Below are 25,869 nucleotides of genomic sequence, written 5' to 3'. Positions count from 1 at the left end.
TACAGAGAATGAGCCAGCGGACTCAATGCAGGATGCTGGAGTCACTGCTAAGTTCGCCCCGAGTTCATCACTTGCGCTGGTGGCCCTGTCTTATCAGGCTTCACTGTGGTCACAAGTGACCTCAGCAGAGGTGGCCACCCTCACCCAGCTCACATGCAGAAAACAGATGATCTGTCTTTCTCCCCAATGGGAATGAAGCAGAGTCTGGGTTTTTGTGTCTTTGCATTGCTTAATATAATCTCCCTTCCCCCAATTATCATCCCCTGCTTCCCATGGGAACTGTTGACGATGCCAATTTCATACTGATTCCGGATGCAAAGTCTGTTCTGTCTGACCTCATTGATTCCTGGGGGATGTGTTAAGACCTGTGAAATATGCGAGGCCCATAAATCAACTCTGGCCGGGGTTCTGCAAATGTCTGAGCGTGAAGGAAAGTCAGACGGCACTGACAAGTCCCCCGGCCCTGACCCGCCCACCATCCCCTGGAGTCTGTGGACACTGGCTGTCTGGGGCAGAGCCCAGCACTGGCTGTCCCCATCTCCCCTCTGGACCAGCTCCGACAAGCCGGAGGGGAATGGGAGGTCAGTCCTTGACATCCAGTCTGATGTCTGAGGCCCTCTGGAGGGAAGGAATCCTGTGAATGTCCTCTCCCTGCCAGCCCCCAAGGAGATGGCCCCACGACCCTTCCCCAAGCATGCCTCTCTGCTTCCAAGGCAAACAGGAGCCTCCTGTTCAGGGGTGTGCCCCGAGCCAGTGATGAGAGGTTGAGTGAGGAGATGAGTGCAGGCTCCCTTCTCATTGCTGGGGTTTAACAGTGCTCACCCTCTCCTTCCTTCCACTTCTTCATTCATTCAACAATCACTTACCGAGAGCCCACCCTGCTAGATGTGATGGATAAACAGTGGATCCTTGTGTGATGGCTGCATCTGAGGAAACCCAGCACCCACCGGGCACCCTGTCCGGTGCCCCACCCCCTCACCCCATCCCCCCCCCCCCCCCCCGCACCCACACCTGCCTGTCCTCTATCCCACACCTGGGGGCTGCTGGGAGGCAGTGAACTTTCTGCCTCCAAGAAGGAGGGCAGCTGGCCTGCTGGGGGAGGTTGTCCAAGGAGGGGTCAGCCCGGCCCATCAGCATGGCCCCAGTCACAGCCTGCCAGCCATGTGGTCTGGAGTCCACGTCTGTCCGAAGAAGCTGGCAGCCAGAGAGCAGAGAACAGATGTACCCAGGGCACTGAATGGCACTTCCAGAGCTGAGACAGCCCCAGAGAAAGGATCAAAGGCAGCCTCTCTGGAGGTACCTGGGGTGTGGGGATGGGGGCTCAGTCCAACTCCTGATTTCTGCTCAGGTCATGATCTCCTGGTTTGTGAGTTCTAGCCCAGCATCAAGCACCAGGCTCTGCACTGACAATGTGGAGCCTGCTTGGGGATTCTCTCTCTCCCTCTCTCTCTACCCCTCCTCCCTCTCAAAATAAATAAACTTAAAAAAAAAAAAGAGGCCGCCTCCCTGGTTCAGTGGGGTCAGGGTGGAGAAAGGGGGAAGCATCAGTGGTCACAATCTAAAAGGCAGCCCCCCACTCCCCTCCAGTGCTCCCGCCTCAAACTCCCCCACCTGGGATAAGCAGCCTGCTGTCTCCTGTGACTGGGTGGGGTGGGGCTTGGGAAGATGGGAAGCAAACAGAGCTGCTGTTCCTGGGGGGAGGGGGCGGTTTGGCAGTGACAGAAGGGACAATTTAGGGAGCACACCTGGCCATGACACGCTCAGCATATCCATTGCTAATAAGCTTCAAAACAACCCCACAAGGGAAGCATTATCACCCCATCTCATAGACGGGACACTCAAGGTGTATTGACACCTCTAGCGGCACGACTGTGCAAGAACAGGATTTGAACCCCAAACAGCCAAGTCTATAGTCCACGCTCCTGCCCTTGCATCTTACTATTTCCCACTGCTCTTTGGCCTAACAACCTCTCTCTCCAGGTCCTTTGAGAAACTAAAGCTCTCCTTTCTTTCTCCAACAACAGATATTATAGCTTGAACCTTTCTTTCAGAGGATATTTACATGAGGCTGTGGTCAGCAACATTAAATGTGATTCCTAACGTTTTGTTTTAATCAGCTTTATTGGACCCATGCACATGCTCTTTATAAAACTAAGACTTTGCATCCATACAGTATTTTCGCTTCTTTTATGTCATGTCATCGTTTCTGACAGCCCAAAGAGCTCCCAAATCGCTCTGTTTCTTGCCTCGTGCTGGGGCAGGAGCCACAGACGCCCTTCCGACTCCACGCACACAAGCAGATAAGAGCATGGACAGAAGCCGCCAGCGTACACGGGACCTACACGAGTGACTCTGTTCTAGAGTTGGCCAGTGGTGTACGCAATCCACTTCCATCAAAATCCACTTCCATCAAAGGGATATTTGAGGGGCACCTGGATGGCTCAGTCAGCTAAGTGTCTGACTTTTGATTTCGACTTGAGTCATGATCTCATAGTTCACGGGTGTGAGCCCCACATTGGGCTCTGCACTAACAACGTGGAGCCTGCTTGGGATTCTCTCTCTCTCCCTGTCTCTTTGACCCACCCCCTGCTCTCTCTCTCTCTCTCTTTCAAAATAAATAAATAAACTTTTTTTAAAAAAAAGGATATTTTTTAAGTTGTCTTATGATTTATTCTTTCCAGAGTTGTAGATCTGCCTGTTTATCTTTTAGTTCTGATACTTTTTGCTTTATGTATTTTGATTATTTGTTATAAGTTTCATAAACATTTAAGATTATTATGTCTTTCTGGTTGATTGATGATTTTAAATCTACAACTAGCCTCGGAGTGCCTAGGTGGTTCAATCGGTTAAGTGTCCGTCTCTTATTTTCAGCTCCAGTCATGATCAGTTTGTGAGTTTGAGCCCTGAATCAGGCTGTGCATTGACAGTGCAGAGCCTATTTGGAATTCTCTCTGTCTCCCTCTCTCTCTCTTTCTCCCCTACTTGTGCCCTCTCTCAAAATATATAAATAAACCAACAAAACAAAACAAAAAAAGAAATCTACAACTAGCCTTGATGACAAAAGAAGATATAATCACCTTCCTCCATTTCAACACATTTAGACACGTCACACCTCTATCACGACACCATAACACGCACCTCCCACTAATTTAAAACACACACAGCTTGACGGTCTGCTGATCCCTGGCCCTGACAGGTAACCACGCCTCCTGTCCTCCAGCAGGCACCGTCCGGAGGCCGTCACGCACCCACCTCGGCCAGAACCATGGAGAGCAAAGCTGAATCATCCAGCTGTTGAAAGTTCACACTTCTTCCATCCTCTTGCAATACCACTTGCTTTTCACACACAACTGGCTAATTCCCACAAGGAACATAATTGAAAGAAACAGGACCAGACCAAGGAACATACGGTGAGAGCCAAGATAAATTTCTAGGTCATTGAGAAATTTGCTATGCTGGGCACTGGGGAAGTGCCTACCACACGAAGGCACCGAGGGCCGGGCGTATCCCACTGCGGGTGCCCACCCAGCGCCGGGGCCAGTCAGCATGCTGGACCTTGCCGCGGACCAGGGCCAGTTCCTAAAGGCGGCGACAGGTGTAGGTGGGGGCCTGCCTCATAAATGGAGAAGAGACACAATCCTGGCAGATGTCAATGGGCACGTGTGCTGGTTGAAGCACAACAGAGAGAGGGGGCCACATCACTGAGCTACCCGGATGAGAACAAGTTAACGGAAAATCCAGACTGTCTCCCTAAGGACCGGGAAGATTTGGAAAAGCAGAACATTCTCAAGTTGGAGGAACCCTGAGAGATCATGTCATCCAAGGAATTTAAGCCTTTTGCGTGCACACCATGAACCTCTCTTACGGACGGATGAAGCCCACAGACTCCTGCTCAGACCAATGCTTGAATTGCATGCAACTGAATTCACAGGATTGCAAAAGAGACCAATTACATTACAAAATATTTTTTAAAAAGTAAGATTTAAGATAGTAAATAGATTTAAGATTTAAGAATGTAAGAGTAATATATATGCTTCCTTATCAGCGCATTAAATAACAAGACTGGAGAGGATCTCTGATACCCTGTACAATTTTGATGTAGCAATGAGAACGATATTTCTAACATTTCAACATCCTTCAGAATTACTACAGCTGTGATGTGACGCATAAATACCGTGTTTCTTTTTTTATTAATGTTTTATTTTTTGAGAGACAGACAGAGAGAGAAAGAGCAAGAGCATGAGTGGAGGAAGGACAGAGAGAAAGGGGAAAGAGAATCCAAAGCAGGCTCTGTGCTCTGTGCTGACAGCAGTGAGCCCGATGTGGGCTTGAACTCACAAGCTGTGAGGTCATGACCTGCACTGGAGTGGAACGCTCGACTGAGTGAGCCACACCAACGCCCCAATGTGTGTCTCCTGTCAGTCCATCCGGGACCGAGGAGAGCCGTGTGGCATGCTGCCTACGTAACATAACGGAAGACGATGATAAATTTCACTAGAAGTTAATGGGGAAAAATATGATACTGAGTCCCCTGAATTCTATCCACAAACCCCAGATTAAGACCCCTACTATCCCGCCATCCCTTCTTTTTACAGAAAATCCAAGTGACTTTCTTAGCCCCACAGCTAATAAACAGCACATCTATTTCGTTCTCTTTGTTTTAACGTTTATTTACTCTTGTGAAGGATACAGAAACAGAGTGCTAGTAGGGGAGGGGCGGAGAGAGGAGACACAGAATCCGAAGCAGACTCCAGGCTCTGAGCTGTCAGCACCGAGCCCAATGCAGGGCTCGAACTCACAACCCATGAGATCATGACCTAAGCCGAAGTTGAATGCTCAACCAACCGAGCCACCCAGGCGCCCCTGATTAGTTCTTATCAATGTCCTATCTGGTCCTTTTACCACATGGTCTGCTTCAATATAGGCTTTAAATAAACTGGGGGGGGGGGTTGTTTTATTTTTAAACAAAAACTCAAACAATATGGGAATTATATTGAAAAATTAAGTTTTAAGGTTTCTTTAAATGGAGTCCTATTTAAGAATAGACTGAGCCTTCTCAAAAAAAAAAAAAGAAAGAAAGTGTGGTTCTGGGAGCAGTGGCGTCTCCTGGGAGCCTGTGAGGAATTGGGAACCTCAGGCCACGGCAGACCCGCATTTCCCGGGGAGAAGAGCTGTCCCGATACTTCCCGAAGTTCCTTCCCTGCCGAGGTCTCCTTGGACGCCTCTCGTGCCAAAAAGTAGCTAGAATCCAACCCTCAACGCTCTCAAAGTCATGCACTATTAAACCTAACTCCCAGGGGAAATAACAAACACTAATAGAATAACAGGATTAGGAGAAGCAGGAGAATTCACAATGGAATGATTAGATCTGAAATAATGAAAACAAGAATCATAATAAGTAACCATTACTAGCCCTCACCACACGCCAGCCTCCAATTTACAAGCATATCTCACTAATTCTCACAAATACCCTACTGAAGTTGTACCGTCGTCCCCTGTCGACAGATGGAAAAATTGAGGTTCAGAGAGGCGGAGCTGGTTGCTCACTGGCCCAGCCAAGGACCGGGAAAGACTCGAAGCAAGAAGAGAGCCCGGGTCAGGGACGCATGAACAAGCTCGCTGACACCTGGTTCCCAAGGAGGCTGAGCAAACCCAGCCGTGGAGCCCTGCCTCGATCCTGGTCCACTTCCCCCCAGGCCGGCTCACGCCAGTGACCCTCAGCAGCTGAGCAACACAGTGGTCTGTGCTTCCTGCGTTTTCCTTCCGGTCTGATCCTAGAGGACTTGGTTTCAAGTTACAGCCTAAGCCTGTATAAAACATATGAACAATGGGGCCCCTGGGTGGCTCAGTCGGTTAAGCATCTGACTCCTGATTTCGGCTCAAGCCATGATCTCACGGTTCGTGAGTTCGAGCCCCGTGTTGGACTCCTTGCTGACAGAGTAGGGGGCCCACTTGGGATTCTCTCTCTCCCTCTCGCTCTGCCCCTCCCCTGCGCATGCTCTCCCCCTCTCTCTCCAAGTAAATAAATAAACATTGACGAAAAATAGGAAGAAAAGCCTGCAGGAGCCCCTGTGTCAGGGGCTGAGTGACGTTTCTGTGTGCTCTTGTCCTGGTCTCACCTGCTGGGAAGAAGTGTCAGGTTGGAATGTCTTCTCACTGTTTTGTTTCACAGTTTAAATAATCTCAGGCTTTGCTGGCATCTCAAAGCAGAATCTGACTGGAGTCTCATAAGGGACCGAACTGGGCAAAGTCCTGGAAAGTCTACAAGGTGAGTATGTACAAAGTTCAGTTTTAGGTCATTGTAAAGGTTTAATTTTTATTTTTTTATATTTATTCATTTTTTGAGAGATAAAGAGAGACAGAGCATGAGCAGGGAGGGTCAGAGAGAGAAGGAGACACAGAATTGGAAGCAGGCTCCAGGATCTGAGCAAACATTCAGCAGAGCCCGACCCGGAGCTCAAACCCACCAACCATGAGATCATGACCTGAGCCAAAATTGGATGCTTAACCAACTGAGCCATCCAGGCGCCCCTGTAAAGGTTTTAAAGAATTAAAACCTTCCGTATATTTTCAGACTCTACAAATCTTCCTATAGGCTATCATCTCAAGACCCTAGAATTTTTCCTGATTAACACTGTGTGATACTCTTTGCAGATATGGGATGAGGTATTTTTGTATGTTCTATGCTAGTTAAACCTTGTTATGCCCATTTTACAGGTGAGGAAACTGAGAGCCAAGTCTCACAGCCAGGAAGCAGTCTAAGTTGGGAATCAAGGCCGGTCTGATGTCCAAGTTCCATCCCTGTCCATTCCAGAATGATCCATTTTATCCCATCTCTGCCTTTTCTTCCACATCTCAGGGACCTATCACAGGACACCTAGTATTTCAGTCACCTCTTTTGTACCTAATCTCCCTTGCTTGATGGTAAGCTCTGGAGACATCCCCAAGGCTGTGCAGACACCTTATCCCCTTAGTGCCCAGGTCAGAGCCTGGCATCAACAGGTGCCCTGTTTACACTGGTTACATTCAATATTGGCTGAATAACTGGCTGGCTTTCAGGAAAAACAACTCAAGAGAAAGCCTCAGGTTAGTACCATCTATCTTCTAGAAGGATCCATATGTGTCCCTACCTGCCTACTCAAGCGCTTTGATCAATGAGAAATCCCCCGGGCCAGGAGGCAGAGTAAAGGCACTGCTCCTAACTTCACAATGACCAGAAGGTCGCCTGCAGTCCTGGGGGAGCACAGCTCTAGCAAAAGGCTTCTGGCTCAGCCACAGAACATCTCACGAGCATGATGATGTCACCAATGACGTCCTTAAATGTGCCACTAAGCCAAGTTAACTGGCAAAGCCAGAACCAAGAACGTCCCCCCAGAGGGGTGACAAGTTGAGCCCCCATGGAAACAAACACACATAAGCAAGTGACATCCACATTCAAGGACCTTGGCCAAAGGTCTCCGGCCGTGTGCTCTGACAGGAAGGTTCCTGAGTAGGGGTTCAAATCCTGGCTGCTCCAGCCCGTCAGCCCAGCTCCCCTCTTCCTGAGCCTCCGGCACCCACGCTATCAGCCCCACAGCGGTCTGCTTCTACGAGGTTCCAGGCCAGCTCGGAACCCTTGTTAGCGTGTTATGTTACCCTTTGTCTGCATCTGGGGTGCACGTAGGTAGGTAAGACTTCCCTGCAGCAGCTCTTTCCTCCTGGCCAACTAACCATTCCCATGAGGCTCTCCATCGCCAGAGAAGCTGGTCACCGATCTCCCAAGGGTCACGATCCGGGGACATATCCTAACCAGCCATAAGTCCTACCACCCTCCAAAGGCGGCCCTAGGGCTGAGCACCCCCAAGTCAAGATGCCGGTTTTCTGGATGACACAAAAAAATTTCTTGGCTCATGGACTATATGTAATTCATGGGTCACCATTCAGTCTGCAAGCATCCTGGGGGATCCAAATTCACATCTAGGGATTGGGAGACTCAAATCCGAGGCCAAAGTTTGTTTCAGAAGGAGCAGGGTCTAGTCATCTCCAAAGGAGAACCCAAAAGAGAAGTCAAGAAATAAACTCAGGAGGCACAGGAGACCTGTGCACTGAGCCTGGCCCTATCCAGCCTGCAGAAACAGGGAACAGCCTAATGTGGGCACAAAGGGAGAAACTGATCCTTTGAAAATGGGTCCAAAACTCAGAAAAAGGGAAGCCACGGTGAAAATGTTCTTTAAGCAGATTGCCGTACAGGTTATGAGGAGAAACCAGGGCATAAAGGGAACAAAAGAGCAAGAGTGTTACCTATGAATCAGCTGGCCAAAAAAATTAATTTGAATTGGATCAGGTCTCTAGATCTGTTACCAGTTTACAGAAAAAATAGAAGGGATGAAGGAATATGTTATAAAAACATGGTCAGCAAAATCTCAAATGTAAGGAATTCTACAGGACAAACAACTGCACCTCTTCAACTAATACGTAGCAAGAGAAACAAAAAAGATTAAGAGATATTATCTACCAAATGCAATTTGTAGACCTTACTCAGATCCATTTCAAATGAACCAACAGAAATAAAAGACATTGATGACATGGTCAAGGAAATCTGAACACCACCTGGATGTTTAGTGATAAACAGGAATTAGAGTAGATTTTTGTAGGTTTGATAATGGCATTGTGGCTTTTTTTTTTTTTTTAAGAATCTTTATCTCAAGGGTGTGTGGGTGGCTCAGTCAGTTGAGCATCCAACTCTTGATTTTGGCTCAGGACATGATCCTCAGACCCATGTTGGGCTCTGTACTGAGCATAGAGTCTGCTTGGGATTCTCTCTTTCTCCCTCTTTCTGCCCCTCCCTTGCTCTCCCTCTCTGTCTCTCTCTCAAAATAAATAAATGTTAAAAAATAAAAACAAAATAATCTTTATATCTTAGACATACATGCTGAAGTATTTTAGGATGGAGTTATATGATGCTTGAGATTTGCTTTAATAAATCCACTGGGGGAAAATGAAGATCAAGCAAGGCTGGTCTGTGCTGATAATCAGCAACTGAGTGATAAGTAAGCGTTCATTATGTTCTCTCTGCTTTTGTCTAGGTTCGGAGTTTTACAAGACAAACATTTTAATTACAGGGGGAGAAAAAGGCAAGAGAAAGTCCTCATGTTTAATCAGGGCTCCAACACAGGCTCTCTGAGAGGCTTTAAACACCTTTAACCTTGAAGAGCCTCATGCAGAGCCTGAATGGGTTCAAATCCTGGCTCATCCCCATTTGCCTTGACCAGATTTCCTCACCTCTCTGTGCTCCGGTTCCTTACCAGTATGAGAGGAATAATGACAGTCCTACCACACAGGGTTGAGGGGAGGGGTAAACGTGTTAATTCACATGTAAATATGCCGGGCACACAGCACTGTGGGAGTGTTTGCTATTATTGCTGATGCTACCAATGGCCACTCTTGTTTATTCTCTCCACCTTGATGGGGAAGAGGAGAAGAGTCTTTTGGAGAGGCTGTCCTCCCTCTGAGAACACCAAAGTTTCAGAAACGTTTCCCAGTTCGTCCTCAGCACGCTTCCTCCACAAGCTCAGACCTACATTCTCCTCTTCCAGAGGCAAGAACTCTGTTCTCCCCTCCTCCACTTTTATTAGCAATGTCCCCCGCCCTTGGTGTGTCCCCCTTTCTGGCCATCTCTGTGCCTTGCTTCCTTTTTGGTTATTTCCAAGCCCACCTCTCGCATCCTTGTTCCTGGCGGGAACAGTGGGTGGAAGCAGACTCCCTTCCCCATCCCTTCTCTCGCCCCCTCCCCTGTGACGCCACCTCTTACAATGCCCAGAAGGACCTCTGTACATCAGGAAACGGTGGGGTGGAGGGAGGGGAAGTTAGAAAGAACTCAGGGCTTATGAATGCATAATGCTGAACTTTTTGGAAATGGATGGGCCGGGTGCCAGTCCGCGCTAGGGTTCCTTGATTTTATTCTTCTTACAAAAGGGCCATTATGAAGGCTCCACATCTCCCGTGTGACAGGTTGGGAGCCATAAAACTACATGACGTCACAGGGACCAGGAGATGTATAAGTTTCCCAGCCACGTCCTTATTCTCAAGGGCACTGGGATCCTGGAAAGACGTCTGTGGGGGGAGGGGGAGGCCACTTCAGGGAGTCATACACCAGTTCCCAGCTGCTCCACAACGGGACCTCCATAGCCCGCCCCCCACTGCCCTAGACATCAGGCAGAGCATCCTATATCCCAGCTGCCTGAGGCCACCTCCTAAAATCCTGGAGCAGGAGCACCTGGGTGGCTCAGCTGGTTAGGCCTTTGACTTCAGCTCAGGTCAGATCTCACGTTCGTGGGTTCAAACCCCACATCAGGCTCTGTGCTGACAGCTAGCTCAGAGCCTGGAGCCTGCCTCCGGTTCTGTGTCTCCTTCTCTCTCTTCCCCTCCCCCTCTCATGCTCTGTCTCTCTCTGTATCAAAAATAAATAAAACATTAAAAAATAATAAAATAAAATAAAATCCTGGAGCACCTTGGTGGGCTACTTTGCCCCCATCCTCACTTCAGGTCATGCACTCAGTGCATCAGGCCCCACAGGACATCCTGGAAGAGGACCACCGCCCCCCAAGCTCTCCTCTGCATTTCCTTCTGGAATAAGTTCTTTTCTACTAGACAAGAGAGCTCATGTGGCCAAGTTAGGAAAGTGTAGACTGGTGGTCAGGCCAGTGGACTACCAGCCTACCTCTGTCATTACAAACTTGTTGGAGGCTCAAGTTAAACTGTGAAAGTCCTTTCCAATTACAACAGTTCTGCTTATTTTAAGGAATTATGTGCCACCTCCTCCCCCACACTGTGCCCATGGCTAGACGGGGACCCGCACTCTTTGCCTTTGCCTATTCATCTATGTCCAAAGTGACCATCAACCAGCTCTCCTCTCCCCCTCCCCATCTCTCTCTCTTTCCCTCCCTCCCTCTTTCTCTGACACACACACACACACACACACACACACACACACACACACGTCCCTTGAGACCAGTAAGAATGGAGAAGTTTGGGTCCAGGTGTATCCAATTTCCCCTTGCAGCTCTGCAAACACTTGTTCACGTACTATTTCCATGTGTCCATATGGAAAAGGACACTCATCCATGATCATACAGAAGACATTACAAATAACCACAGCTTCTCTAACAGCTCAATACTTCAGAGCCCTGAAATGGGGCCACTAAAACTCTCACTAGGTATACCAGTGGTCTCCTGAGCCTTTGGGGGTATAGGAAGAAAGTACTAGAACTTCAGTGCACATTTTTACCACATCCTCTAAAATGTTCTATTTTTAACGTATGCTTTATACTCCTGAAACCATATTAGTATAATAGGATATGTATGTAATTTATAAATACACATATCATGGGGCTCTGGGCTCAAAAAGATCTTATATATGGGGTACACGATCAGAAAAATCTAGAGCCATCATCACTCTGGACTATCTGCCAAAGCTGGAAGCAGTTACAAAGGTTTTGGTCCAACCATCAAAGTAACCAAGGGAGGATCCCAGGTAACCCTTCACCAAGGCCACACCGGCCAACAGACACCTAAGAGGGCATGGGTCCAACCCTCTGCCAACCCCCTTGGGTCCTCCTGTCGTGTGGTGTTGCCTTCTCCCCAGAAGTCTACTCTTGCTGTGAGTTCCCATCAGTGAGGCTCATTTTAGCCAAAAGAACACTGGCACACACCCAAGGAACCCACACTCTTTCCAGGACAGTTGGCCATGGCCTTCAAGACTTCTTTTATTTCAAGAGCATACATTCCATTCAAGGGTGAGGGGTGTTTGAAGAGAAAGTGCTGGTCCTTTCTAGATCTGCTCTCTGGAATTCACTGAGTTAGACCAGATGCATTTACTATTGGACAGAGAAAACATGAGCTTGGTCTTTAGATAGATGATATATAGGCAGACAGACAGCTAGACAGATAAGATGAAAATAATGAAAAAAACAAATTGGCTTTCTGGAGAACTGTCGCATGAGAGCAATCTAAGCTGCCCGTGGGTAGGAGGTTCCCAGGGACACGGGCTGCTAAGAGTGAAGGAACTTTGTAGAAGGTAAGTCATTGTTTGACGGGTTAGGACTTCACCGGAGCACGGGGCGCAGGGAGTCTGAGACGCTGAGCTACTCACCCACACACTGGTTGCTTTCATCCATCTGGTATCCAAAGCGGCATATGAGAGGCCTCGAAATCGTGGGGTAGTTTGGAGCTGATAGCGGTGGGGCCGCTGCTGGGTACGGACCTGAGTAGGGGTTCGAGTAGGGGTTCGAGTAGGGCCCTCGGTACACTGGGTTCGTTCGGGGGATGCATAAATACCCGCCATTTTGGTTAACACACATCATGTCTCCTCGGCAGGCCTCCGGGATGGTCCGGCATTCATCAATATCTGGAAGGGTCACAGAAGAGGATGAGAGTTAGTGGCTCCCTGGCCACACCGTGCATGATGCATATTGAAGCAAAGGACCCCAAAACACTCTTTACCAGCACCCCGCTCCCAAACAGTGAGGGTGAACCCTGGCTTGTCACAGCAGACCTTCCCAATGTTGGCTAAACTGAATCAAATTGACCAGTATCACCCAGACATCAGCCATCAGAGACCACATCACAATCTGGGCCACATCCACAAGACCCATCCTGTCGCCCACATCTGAAACCCAAGTAAACACTATCAATGAACATAAATAGGAGGGGACAGTAACAATCACTATATAACCACTAAAATAAAGAGCGTTTTATCTGTGAGTGTACCATCTAAATACATCTCTGGTGCTTGCATGTGCCCACAGGACACCAGGAAACACTGGGATGGACCTAACCATTGTTCCCACTTGTATTCCAAATGACAGCTGGGCAGGAGAGGGTCCCTTCTATCAAGGAAGACAAGGCTTGGCTGAGAGCTGGTCAGTTGTTAAGAAACTGGAGGCTTACTTGGAAGTCAGCTCACACCGGGCCAGCAAACAGGCCTGTTTCCAGCCTGGGGTGCGCCCAGAGCGGGAGGTAGGTTCCCTAAATATCAGCCATGCTAGGCCGGCTCCCCTGGCCTCGGGCTCCAGCACGAGCAGCCCACTACCTGAGCCCACACACTGGGCCCTCTCACCAGCCTTGGGGGTGTTCCAGGGGGAACGGAGGCTGGGGGAGAGATGCCTCAGTCCCGACAGCTCACCGGAGCCCGCTCATCCAAGAAACGCACCCCAACTCCCACCTCAGGAAAGGGGAATGTTGAGGCTCAGATGCCCCATTCTCTAGCTGTAGTCCTGAGACCCTCTGCGAGTCTGGAGGGACAGAAAAAAATGGCCACTATCCCCTCTCACCCTTGGTCCATCCTTGTCCCCGGGCACCTGGACTCAAAGTACAAGCCCGGATCTTCCAGAGTTTTGTTGCTCACCATTCGTCATTTTCTGGAACCATCCACCTCCCCCTCTGGTTCCTTGAGCTCAGGGAAGACAAATGGTCTGGCTTCAATCAAATGCAATTAAAAAGCTAAATACATCCCAGAGGTGGGGACGGGTGGGGCTGCCTAATTATCTTTTTATATACGCTCCGCTCCAGCTACAACAAGCTATTCTATACGCAACATCCTTTCCACCCCCGGCCTTTGCTTATGCTGTTCCTCTGCCTGGAACGCGGTTTCTCAGGATCCTACTCACCCTTCAGTGCCCGATCAAATGCGGCCTCCACGAAGGCTTTCTCTACTGACCCCTAAGACCTCACTCCCTCCCCTGCTTTTGCAGGGCCCATTGCTATCACCATAACTTGGCAATGATTTTATTCCACCATGTCCAGGGTTGACTCCATCTAGGTCTGCCTCTCCCACTAGATGACGTACTAGGGAAACGGCCCCCGAATGTCAGTCCTAATCCTCAGAAGCTGTGACAGCATCAGGTCCCCTGGCAAAGCAGAACGAAGTAGCAGGTGGAATTAGCTGACTGGCCGAGCTGAGCTTGAGACAAAGGGACGACCTGGGTGAGCCCAGCGTCATCACTCAAGTCCTCAGAAGGGGAAGAAGAGGAGGTAAGAAAGGCTGGGATGTGGGGATGGAGATGTGACAATGGACAAAGACGAGATCCCAGAGCCCGTGGGGGACTGAACTCGCAGTGGTGACTCTGAAGATGCGCAAGGGGACATGAGGCCGGGACGGAGGAGGCCTCTTGAAACCAGGAAAGGTTCTCTGCTGACGGCCAGCAAGGACTCGGGGCCTTCAGTACCATAACCACCAGAAGCTTAATTCTGTGGGGACGTAAACCGGTGCAGCCACTACGGAGAACAGCATGGGAGCTCCTCAGAAAGTTTGATAAAAGGGGCGTCTGGGTGGCTCAGTGGGTTAAGCGTCCGACTTCAGCTCAGGTCATGATCTTGTGATTCGTGGGTTTGAGCCCCGCATGGGGCTCTGTGCTGACAGCTCAGAGCCTGAAGCCTGCTTCGGATTCTGTGTCTCCCTCTCTCTCTCTGCCCCTCTCCCATTCACACTCTGTTTCTCCCTCTCTCTCAAAAATAAACATTAAAAAAATTTTTTAATTAAAATAAAAAGAAGAAAGAAACTGAATTCTGCCAATAATACGCATGAACAGGGCATGGATTCTCCCCTAGAGCTTCTAGAAAGGAACAAAGCTTTGCTGTCCCCTAGATGTTGGCCAAGGTTTACCGACCCCCGTAGCACTTCTGACCTACAAATAATATGTAGAATGATCTATAGATGACTTCTGAGCTGGAGGATAAACTTTTGTCCTTCAAGCGGCTCTATTTGTAGCAATCTGTTACAGCAACCGCAGCAGACAAGTACAGAGGAAGCACTCCTTGGGGACATGGACAGTTCTCACTCGTCTTCCCCCCCTCACAGGCTCAGCCCAGGGCTGGGCCCACAGACAGGGAGGGATACAAGGGCATCGTGGACTCCGAGGTCTGCGGCACTGTTTTCTCCCCAAATCCAGGTCCATACGGACTGGATAATATCGGAGCAACAGCCGGGTAGGAAATGGCCCTGCACACGTCTTCGGCGGCCTCATACCTAAACACTGTCCTGACGAGCGGTCCAGATCGAAACCGTTAGTGCACTGCTGCTGCAGGAAGGAGAGAGGAGAAAGAGGTTAGGTCATTCTCCTTACTGGGTTTTGGGTTACTGTTGTTTTTTTAATGATAAACGTATTATAAGGACATCACAGAAAGTTCGGGAAATGAAGTAAAGAAAAAAAAATCATCCAGAATACACGTGTATTGTAATACCTATTTTCCCGCTCTTCTTTGGAGTATTTTCTTATAATCATTTAACACTTAGCATTCCCCTTTAAACTCCCCACACTATGGGCTCAAAACCCCCAATTTTAGCAGATCTGGAGACCGCTTCCTGACATAGTTGCAAAAAGCAGTGATAAGCACATCTAATCTGCTGATGGGGAGGCACATTCCGCGTTTCTATCTTTCTGGGAATGGACCGGCCTGCTTTTAAGGGCAGCCATTCTCTTTCTCTGGGTGCTGTTTGACCTCCCCTTCTCCAGGCCCACTGGGGGTGCCCTGCCCCCGTGAGGTCCCCCTAACCTTACCCTCTAACCTAAAAGCTACACAGTGAGGCAATCAGTTTTCTAAGAAAAGCAGAACTGGGAACATCTCTCCACTTCAATCTCAGCAAGACAATACACAAAGACGCTTTCCAGATGGAAACCGTCCCCAAAGGGTGCAGTCTGCACATGCAACTTGCGTTTCAACTTCATGGACTTTGAAAAGTGTCATGGGGGGCCAACCATCAGAAGGCTTCTGGGGAAGACCCCGGAGACTGACATTTTATAGGAACACAGGGAAGAGGAATGCCTCTGTCCAGAGGAACCCCATCCCTGGCTTTCCCTGAGCTCGCAGGCTTTGGCTTCTCTGAGCTCTGGGCCGGTTTGTGGAGATGGTGGATTTGGCCTGCATTCCTGGGAGTGGGCTCGGGAGTCTTAGGGCCCTTGGGGCAAAGAAATGGGGCAAACCAGCCAGCGGGCTGAGCCCTAAAGCTCGGGAAGCCAGGGGACCAGAGTCCAGCGCTGGCTCAGGAACTAGGCAGCAGTAGGGTTCAAGTCCACCCGCCCCACCGGGCTTTAACTCCTCACTCCAGCCACTCCTCACCATACAACTTTCTATGCCTCCATACCCTCCCCTGTACGTGGGGGCGACAGTACTTACTTCTGGAAGGCTGTATGACTGAATGTGTTGTCCAAAGCCAGGAAAAGCATTCCTGGGACCACCACCCTCTCTGGGCCAGAATGTCACAACCTGTTACCATAAGGCTGGATCAGAGGACTCCAAAGTCCTCCCAAGAGCTAAGTCTCTGTTACTCTTCCTAAGATCCTTTCCATCCCTTAATACCCTGAATCCATTCCAAAATTCTTAATATGAAGGGAAAGAATATTCCTCCACCTGCCTGTGGCCCCTCAGCCCTGCGCAGAGGGCCTCGAGCCAGAGACAAAGAGGCTGCTGGAAGGATGTGCCCGTGTTCTCCAAGGCTGACACCATCGTGGCTTCATTAAGCCTGCGCGCTACGGGCCTCTCTCCTGGGCCCCCTGTGAGGCCCTCCCCTCCCCTCCACTCCACACTCCTGCCAGGGGGCTCGGCCCAGAGGTGGGTCCTCTGCCCACCTCCTCCAGCCAGGGACGCGTGTGTGTGATGACACACAGACCCACGTGGGCCACATGCATGCAGGGCACCACCGCCCCCCAAAACTGCAGCACCTTTCACTTTTCAACGTATACCATAAATTGAGACCCTAGGGACACAGATGAAGCAGCAGATCCGATTAGAGTCTTGGATTGGGAATCAGGACACTGAGGTCCCAGCCCTGCCACTTACAAACGGTGTCACCTGGGGCAAGCATCAATGTCTCTGAGCCGGGCTTTGATCTCTGCACGACAAGAGCTCAGCTTGGGTGAACTGTAAAGCCCCTTCCACCCACCTACCCCCCCAGTCCTGAGATTCTGAAATGTGTGGCTGGACACCATCAGCCTGATTTTTAGTACACTTCTAGATAATAAACAAAATAAAAATCATACCTGCGCATTCCCAGGACTCGGAAGACAGAGAGCCAGAATGGTAACGGTGAGTATCCTGCAGAGAGCAAGAAGCCGGTATGTCAATGCCCAAGAAACTTCCAGAAACCGGGTCTGGGATAAACATGGGTCTCATGCTGCCTGTGCATTTGCAATGGCAACTCCACCTGGTGCTTATAAGTGGGGGAGATGCTCCAGAGGTCCAAGTGGACCCCAGATCCCCCCAACCACCCCAAACAAAACCACGCCTCCTCTACTGGCTTCTATGTTGGGATAATGTGTTAGATGACTTTTTTTTAATAAAAGGTTTTGCTGCTTCAATGACAAAAATCTAAAACTCTCCGCTGTGGCACAAACAACGTACTGACCAGCTACTCTGTCTTTCCTTCTCACACAAGGAGGTCTGTCTGAGTTTTGAATGTCTTTATTCTGAAATGGTTACAGAGAGAACAGGCCCCAAAGGATGAAAGGAAAGTGCAAACGTGAAGCATCTGGGTTTCTGTGGAAGAGAGGTGTCCTGGGAAAGTCGCCTAATCCCAGAGCATGCGTCACATGGGCCCCTATGACAAAGAGGGGCCGGGGCACCTGGGCAGCCTGGGGAAGAATGAACACAGAGGCAAAGCTTGGGAGGAGGAGTATGGAAGCCATGGGTCAGGCTGGCTGTCCACTCACAAGCCACCAAACCTTTCAGAGCCTGCGAGTTCTGCCCTTCATCACCCACAAGCTTCTACCTAATAAAACCATAGTCACCAATATGCTTTAAAACCACAAAGTAGTGTGGCGTCTGGGTGGCTCAGTCAGTTAAGTGTCCGACATCAGTTCAGGTCATGATCTCACGGTTTGTGAGTTTGAGCCCCGCATGGGGCTCTCTGCTGTCAGCACAGAGCCTGCTTGGAATTCCCTCTCTCTCTCTCTCTCTCTCTGCACCTCCCTGCACCTCAAAAATAAACATTTTAAAAAAACACAAAGTCGATACCGCCGCACATCCATCAGGACAGCTGTAATCAACAGAGACGATAACACGTTAGCAAGGATGTGAAAAAACTGGAGCCTTCGTGCCCTGTTGGTGAGAAGATGCAATGTTGTAGCCGCAGTGGCTGTGCCCCAGAAAATAAAGACGGATTTACCAAATGATCCAGCAATTTCACTCCTGGGGAAACACCCAAAAGAAGTGAGAGTAGGGACTTGAAGAGATATATATACACCCAAGTTCAGAGCAGGTAACTCAGGACAGCCAAAAGGTAAAAACAACCCACAAGTCCATCGACAGATGAATGAATAAACATGTGGATCAGAATATGATCCAGCCTTTAAAAGGATGGAAATTCTGACACCTGCTACCACATGGATGAACCTTGAGGAGTTCTACCAAGTGAAACTTGGATAAGTACTGCATGATTCCATTTTGATGTAGAACAGTCAAAATCCTAGAGACAGGTGCATTTGGGTGGCTCAGTAGGTTAAGCATCTGACTTCAGCTCAGGTGATGATCTCGCAGTTTGTGGGTTCTAGCCCTGTATCAGGCTCTGTGATGAGAGCTCAGAACCTGGAACCTCCTTCAGATTCTGTGTCTCCCTCTCAGCCCCTTCCCCACTCACTCTCTCTCTTAAAAATAATAAATAAACATTAAAAAAATTTTAAATCATGGATACAAAGAGCAGAATGGCGGGTGCCAAGGGCTGAAGAGAAGAAGGAATGGGGAGGCAGAGTTCCCTGAGGACAGAGCTTCAATGTTGCAAAATGACAAGGGTTCCAGGGATTAACTGCACAAGGTGAAATGTACTTAACACTACTGAACTGTACACTTAAAAATGGTTACAATGACTTAAAAAAAAACCCTGTATAAATCAAGAGCTTTATTTAGTGCTATTAGTGCTATTAGTGTTTAGTTCAATAGTGATTTATCTGGCCAACTACTATTTGCATACACAGATCCTCAACAGAAGAGCTACAAAACTATGACCCATTCGCTGCCCTGGGGAACTGGGGGGAGAGCCACCTGATAACCGTACACACCTCGGTTAAGGGCACTGGGAGAAATACCCAGTGAGCGCCTTGAGACCCAGGCTTGTAGCAGAGACGGGAAGGTCACAGAAGGCTTCCTGGAAGAGGTGATCTTGAAGACCTGCTCTACCCATATGTACCTCCTCTTTATAACCCCTCTCTTCATGAAAAGAATATTTGATACATTACACAGCTCACTCAATCCATGACCCAAGGCCCATCTAAGTCAGCAACGCTGGGTACTTGGAGGGCCCCAGGATCGAGGTGACATCCAGAGGCAACGGAACCCTGATGCGGTGCTAGAAGACACAGGCCCGCTTCCTTCCTCTGGCCCCCAAGCATAAAGACCCTGAGAGTCCACACACTTTCATCTCATGTAAGTGCCTGTGGGAGCCAGGTTCTAGAAAGCCGGAGACAGCTCTGACCTTATAAAGTGCAGAGCCAACTTGAGGGTTTTTTGATATTTGCGTCGGCCAGATTTATATCTGGAAGGAATGAAAGAACAATAACAAATTTATTTTCCAAGCTGTATATTATGAATTTCAATGTTTTCCTGTTTCTTCACATGAAGTTTCCTTTCGCTTGGTTATAAAACCCTGTCTCGTTTATGTTGGAGACAGAACAGCCTGACTGAACGCAGTGGGCTCCAAGAGCGAGTGGAAAAGTCATGCTAACCCCATTTCTCCCCACACTCCCGCCTGCCTGTTCCCTTTGGCCAGAGGGCAGCTCTGGGACAGGGCTCCTCTGAGAGGTCCGGCCAGCGGCCCGGCCTCCCGGGAGAGCCACGGCCAGGTCCTGGGGGCCAAGTCTGTTCCAGGCTGATCGAGAGGGTTTTCCAAAAATGAAAAAAACCCACGCCCTGCTGCTCTCACGGTCTCTCGAACAGTTACACCTTGTCACGAAGAACTCCACCAAACTCTAAAAAGAAACGATCTACAGGAATTCTAGGGGAGTCTCTGATGCTCTGAACTGGTCCCTGAAACTTTCAAAATCAGGTGGGTCCACCCATTTTGTGCACCAGCCTAACCTGTAAGGAAAGCCAGAGGGACCCCCTGAATCTGAGGGCTGTCTGTCAAAGACGTGCTGGTCCCTAGGACAGGATCACACCACACACACACACACACACACACACACACACACACACACGAGTTCATCTGTCTAAAGCAAGCTTTAGTGTTCCAGCGTTCTGTAGATAAAAGACCGTTGCAGATAGAATCTAAGGTTTTTCAAGGTTGAAGGCTTACTTGACTGGAATTACAATTTCCTTAAAGAACAGCAAAACGTCTGCTTACATGTATTTCTGTCTGTAGTCCCCGCTTTTCATTGGCTTGAAACTTCTGGGTCGCATGCCCTTTGTGAATCCCACACAGACATAGAGCAAATCCGATCTGGGGATGTCCAGCTAGCTCGGTTGCTTGTCCAACAGCCAACGCCGCAAAATAACTGCTAGTAATTGCTAGCCAACTAGTAACGGGTCCCCCAACTTGAGAAAGGACCTAGATGCTAAAACGGCAGGCAAATTGGCTGCCCGTTGGGAAAAGAAAGAGGAGCCAGCGGCGTCGGTTCTGCAGCCCTCTCTGGGACCCGGGCTTCTGAAACCGTATGATAAAACACCCACTCCCAAAAGAAGGCTTCAAGATGGGAATTACAAAGCCGCAGCTTTTTGTAATTAACAATATCATTGCATCACTAGCTAATGCCTTTTCCAACATCCTGACACAGCCTGAATCCCAGCCATAGCCATTTTCCACCCCTCCGGTTTTTGAGGAAGGTTTCCAGACCCTGGAGGAAAAAGTCCTGAGCGGGGAGGGAACCTACCTTTTTAATCCTGGCATGTCCAAGATGCGGGAGCAGGAGCAGCAAAAGGGCAAAGAAAAAAGAGCTGGCGGCGCGGGGACCTCGGGCCGGCCCTGAACTTCAGCTCCCGCCGGGCCGAGAGCGTGGGGCTGGCCGGTGTGTTTATTCCAGGGGGGGCACGAGCCGGTCGTGGGGAGGACGCGGGGAGAGCCTGGGTGCTCCGAGCCACTGGAGAGCCCACAGAGAAAGCACCTGGTTTTGCTTAGCCCTTTTCAGTAATTCAGCATTAAACCAATTGGAGGAGGAATTTTAAAAATGAACACTTCATTTTCTAAGTATGTTAAACAATGCAAATGGGGCCTCAGTCTGGACACAGCTGGTTCAGATTACAGCGCTCACCAACTGGCTAGACTCCTCACAACAATCTCGGGGCGTCTGCCAGGACCCAGGGCTCGGCTGGGAGCAGAGCCCGGTCCCGCGCCCCGCCGGAGCAGCCGCACTCGGGCTCCCGCATCTCCACCGGAGGCGATTGGCGGGCAAGTGCAGGGGGGCGGGGGGCTGGGAGGGCCTGTTGACCCTTTACTTCCCACCCCTCGAGGACGTCCCAGCCCGGCCGGCGGTCAGGCCGAGGCGGCGGAGGGGTAGGGGTGGGGGTGGAGGGGAAGGAGGGTCCTGCAGCGGCACTTGGTGGCCTTGGGGACACCCCGCGAGAGCCATGCTCCGGGAAAGGGATGACTCGAACTCATGACAAACACAGCGACGGGGGGACCGGAGTCTTAGGATGTCTTGGGGAGTCAGACCCAGGGAAGCAGAAGCGTGGGGGGGGGGGGGGGGCAGCGACAGGAGACTCACGGTTTTCCAGAAGAAGGGGTGGAGAGCGCGAGGGGGTGGGGAAGAGGAGGAGGATGGAATCTGGCTGATGCTAATTCGAGAGACCTCAGCTTGTGCAACGCAAACCTTCGCGAGGACACTCGCCCCGCCCTCACCGCCCGATTCTCCGGGGAGGCATGTTCTGGCTTTAATGAAAGTGTCCACTGTCCTATCAAACCAAGAGAACAGACCGTGCGCCTTCCACGTCCTCAGTGTTGTATCTCAATAAAGCTGGAAATTTTTCTAATTAAAAAAAAAATGCCTTGACTCGAAAATGATTTTAACAAGTGTAATAGAGATTTGAGAAGACAGAAAAGGACAGTCAGGGAAAGCAGAATGATGGATCAGAACAGAAAGCATTATGTTAAGTGTTTTACATTCATTGTATCGGTGGTTCCCAACGATTTCTTTTTCTTCCATTCTTTCTGTTTTTTAGCACTGGAACCTTTTTGTGGAATGAAGTTTTACCAAAGACACTATTCTATGGAAGAGAGTGGTTGGATCCGCAATAGTCCAAATTCCCCGTTCCCACCTGCTCTTCCCATGGGCCCGTCAACAAAGCCCTACCTACAGCTGGAAAGGCACTGATGAGGTCCTTTCTCCCCACCATAACTCTATGCAGTGGGAATTAGGATCTCCATTTTATTAGAGTAAGATTAAGAGAGGTTAGTTAACTCCCCCATGGTCACACAGCTATTCATCTGTACAGCTGAGACTCCCAGGTCTACATGTTAGCCTTCTCAGACGCCATCTTTTTAGTAAGTAAATGGAATCCTACTCTAAAAATGCATTCAGGGACGCCTGGCTAGCTCAGTCAGAAGAGCATGCTGCTCTTAATTTGAGGGTCATGAGTCTGAGCCCCAACTTGGGTGTAGAGATTAAATAAAAATAAAAACTTTAAATTTCTTAAAGAGAAAGAGAGAAAGAGCACAAGCAGGGGAGGGGCAGAGAGAGAGGGAGACACAGAATCTGAAGCAGGCTCCAGGCTCTGAGCTGTCAGCACAGAGCCCCATGCGGGGCTCGAACCCATCAACTGCAAGATCATGATCTGAGCCAAAGTCGGCTGCTTACCTGATGGAGCCACCCAGGTGCACCAAAAACTTAAATAATAAATAAATAAATAAAAATGCATTCAACAAAAAATGGCAGAATACTAATAGTTGTTGAAACCAAGTGTCCATTATGCTATTCCGTTTACTTTGTGTGTGTTGAAAATTTCCCATAATAAAACATTTTTTTCATTTATTTATTTATTTTGAGAGAGAGAAGGAGATGGGGAGGGGCAGAGAGAGAGGCAGAGAGAGTCCCAAGCAGGTTCCGCACTGTCAGCTCAGAGCCGGATGCCTGATTAGAACTCATAAACCGTGAGATCATGACCTGAGCTGAAACCAAGTCATCAGCTTAACCAACTGAGCCACCAGGCACCCCAATAAAGCATTTAAAAAAATACATTATTTTGGGGCATCTGGGTGGCTCAGAGGGAGGAGCATGAGACTTTTGATCTCAGGGTTGTGCGTTTGAGCCCCACACTGGGTGTAGAGATTACTTAAATTAATAAAACTTTAAAAAATATATTTCCAAAGTTGTTCACTGATCCCAACCACAAAAGTTTATGAAGAGACTTAACATTCATCAGTTGGGCACCAACAGGGTTAAATAAAGTAAGGGACTTCCCAAACGGGACTATCACGCAACCAGCAATAAAAGCTAGGTAAATAGGCATGCGTGCTGGATGACTGCTTTTATGTGGAATTCTGAAGGAAGCAGTGATTGTGAGGGGCATTTCTGGATGCTAACATTCGAATCATCTGGTTACCGGTTACACAGAGGACTTGAGGACTCAGGAAGTCTTATGTATGTTACCCCCCCCTTTTTTTAAGGACTGCACCAGCTCCTGGCTTGAAGGATTTCCAGTAGAGTCAAAATGGTAGAATATTAGTAATTTCACATAACCCAATCTCATGTGTTCATAAGTATAAAAGCAAGTTGTAGAGCATGTTACCATTTGAGAAAAAACATGTATCTACAACTTCTCACTTGTGTCTGCAGAGAAAAGACGTTTCCTGCAGGATACACGAGAAGCCGTTAGCACTGTTTGTCTCCTAGGAAGGAAAGTGGGGAGGCAGCTAGGGAAAGAAGTAAAAGGAAAATTTGCTCTCCCTACTCACCTTTGGGTAAAATTTGAATTTTGGACCACAAGCATGGATTACCTATCCAAAATATGAGGTTAATATATTCTATTTATGTAGAGCTATTTGGGGGGGTAGGAGAGTTTTGAATGACTTAGTCCATGTACCTCACTAATACTATCAACCTTCTTTTTCTTAAAGTTTATTTATTTATTTATTTATTTTGAGAGAGATGGAGAGAGACGGAGGGAGAAAGAGAGAATCCCAAGCAGGCTCTGCACTGTCAGTGAGGAGTCTGATGTGAGGCTCGAACTCACGAATGGTGAGATCATGACCTGAGTCAAAGTCAGATGCTTAACCAACTGAGCCACCCTGGTGCCCATACTATCACCCTTCTTGAAGGAAAAGGAGGCAGAGAAAATCAATAAGCCTGTTGTCTACATGAGCAAATCGAGGATCTTGAACACAAAACTGTCCAGGCTTCCATCTTGGACCAGAGACTGTTTCCATTTTAAAACTCTTAAGTATGGAAGAGGGGAGAGAGTGAGAGTTGCAGTGAAAGGCTTGGTCTTGCCACCTGCCTGTTGGGTGACCTCGGGTGAATCTCTGCGTCTTGGTGTCCTCATCTGCAAAATGGAGATCATGCTTACCTCTCAGGGTTGTTGTGAGTTATCCTCATGATTGTCGCTGTCTCCAATTCCTTACCCCCTACAACCCCCTCCAAAATATCTTTAATAACTAGCAAATTATCACTTCCATGAACAAAGAGAATCATAACCTCATAAAACAGCCCAGGTCACTGTTAACAGCTCAGGTTGTTAGAAAGTTCTGTCTTGCATCGAACCCAAATCTGCTTCCCTATCTGTCACTGCCTCTGTGGGTCCTAATTCTCCCCTCCACAGCCATGGGCTGCTCTGCCTTCTACCACCTTCCTTTTCATGAAAACAGCTCCATCTCTTACCAGTGCTGGTGTCCTCCCCCCCCCCCCCCCCGCCCTCAACAGCTCCTCATAGGTCACGTGACCCCGCTGCTGCCAGGTCTGGCTCCTCCTCCAGTGGCTGCCTCAACCTTTTGGTTCGTGCTGAACTGGCATCGGCAGAAACAGTCGGTGATCCCCAGGCTGCTCTCCACCATCGCTTTCATCCCATACCTGCTGCTAGTCCCTCTTAACAGAGAGCAAGGTTTTTACACGTGCCCCTCTTAAAGTTTCATCCGCTCTTCAAGATCTTTTTCAACAGGACTTTAACTATGCAAATTATTAAGTATCCCCCCGCCCCCAGCTTTGGCAACTATATTATCTTCTGACAGTGACTTGTTCCACTTTATCAGAGTTTTCAACACATAATTGACCAAGACAGCCGGAGTGATGTGCTCTATCCAGGTTGGACCGATCCCCTTCTCTTTCTTCAACATTTTGGGGCCACTCCGCTGGTGGAAGGCCACTAGCTTACCCGTCCCCGGGACCCCTGTTGGCTCCTGGAGACCACCACTTCCCTAAGCGGTTTTTTTCTTCGTTGCTGTATAGAAATCCCAACACCTGACCCTCCCGCCATCATCAGAATCAGGTACAGTCACAACTAGGAAACAACCTCACAGATGTACCTTGTAGTGAGCATGGAAGAGTGTATCATCGACTGACAGGGACCTTCCTGGCTCTAATGAAGCTCAACATCCTCCCTGTGCCAGGAGTTGGAAGACAGAGGGGCTGTTTTTCTTTAAAAAAGAAAAAAAAAGGACAATATTCAAATCAGGAGGGAAATTCACAAAATTATACATTTAACAATATATTTTGACTATTAATATTAAGTTGTTTCATGTTTTACTGCCCCCAAATAATCACATCACAATGCCTTTCTGGAAGTGAAAGCACAACAGGGAAAAGGATGTTATTGAATGTCTAGACTCCACACAAACCCTCTCCTTTGACCCCCTTAATAACTATAAAATAGGAAACCCTGCATTCTGCAGATGAAGAAAAGACCCAGGGAGATCAGGGCCATGCAGACAATAAACAGTCCAAATTCCAGCCCACACCAAGCCTACTTGGCTCCCAGGCC

General features: G+C 48.8%; 1 protein-coding gene across 8 annotated transcripts in view; it reads right to left on the bottom strand.

Moving 5' to 3' along the window:
• Positions 1 to 24,707, bottom strand: part of FBLN5 (fibulin 5) — an 82,972-nt gene extending 58,265 nt beyond the window's left edge. Inside the window, exons 1-6 of one of the 8 annotated variants that reach the window (XM_029951495.1) lie at positions 21,666 to 21,739; positions 20,835 to 21,041; positions 17,016 to 17,070; positions 16,153 to 16,242; positions 15,005 to 15,053; positions 12,131 to 12,385 (exon numbers count right to left, since the gene is read on the bottom strand). In XM_029951495.1, the coding sequence (XP_029807355.1) occupies positions 12,131 to 12,385; positions 15,005 to 15,053; positions 16,153 to 16,242; positions 17,016 to 17,070; positions 20,835 to 20,851 (466 nt within the window). In that variant the 5' untranslated portion in view covers positions 20,852 to 21,041; positions 21,666 to 21,739. Of the gene's footprint in view, positions 1 to 12,130; positions 12,386 to 15,004; positions 15,057 to 16,152; positions 16,243 to 17,015; positions 17,071 to 20,308; positions 20,605 to 20,834; positions 21,248 to 21,665; positions 21,740 to 24,462 lie in introns of those variants that run through there. The other 7 variants (XM_029951491.1, XM_029951492.1, XM_029951493.1 and 4 more) reach the window with 7 other exon arrangements.
• Positions 24,708 to 25,869: the final 1,162 nt, after the last annotated feature.

The sequence above is a fragment of the Suricata suricatta genome, chromosome 9 (genome assembly GCF_006229205.1).
Source record: "Suricata suricatta isolate VVHF042 chromosome 9, meerkat_22Aug2017_6uvM2_HiC, whole genome shotgun sequence".
Lineage (NCBI taxonomy): Eukaryota > Metazoa > Chordata > Mammalia > Carnivora > Herpestidae > Suricata > Suricata suricatta.
The sequence above is the reverse complement of the archived record's forward strand: the minus strand, read 5'-3'. Positions and strand labels throughout refer to the sequence as shown.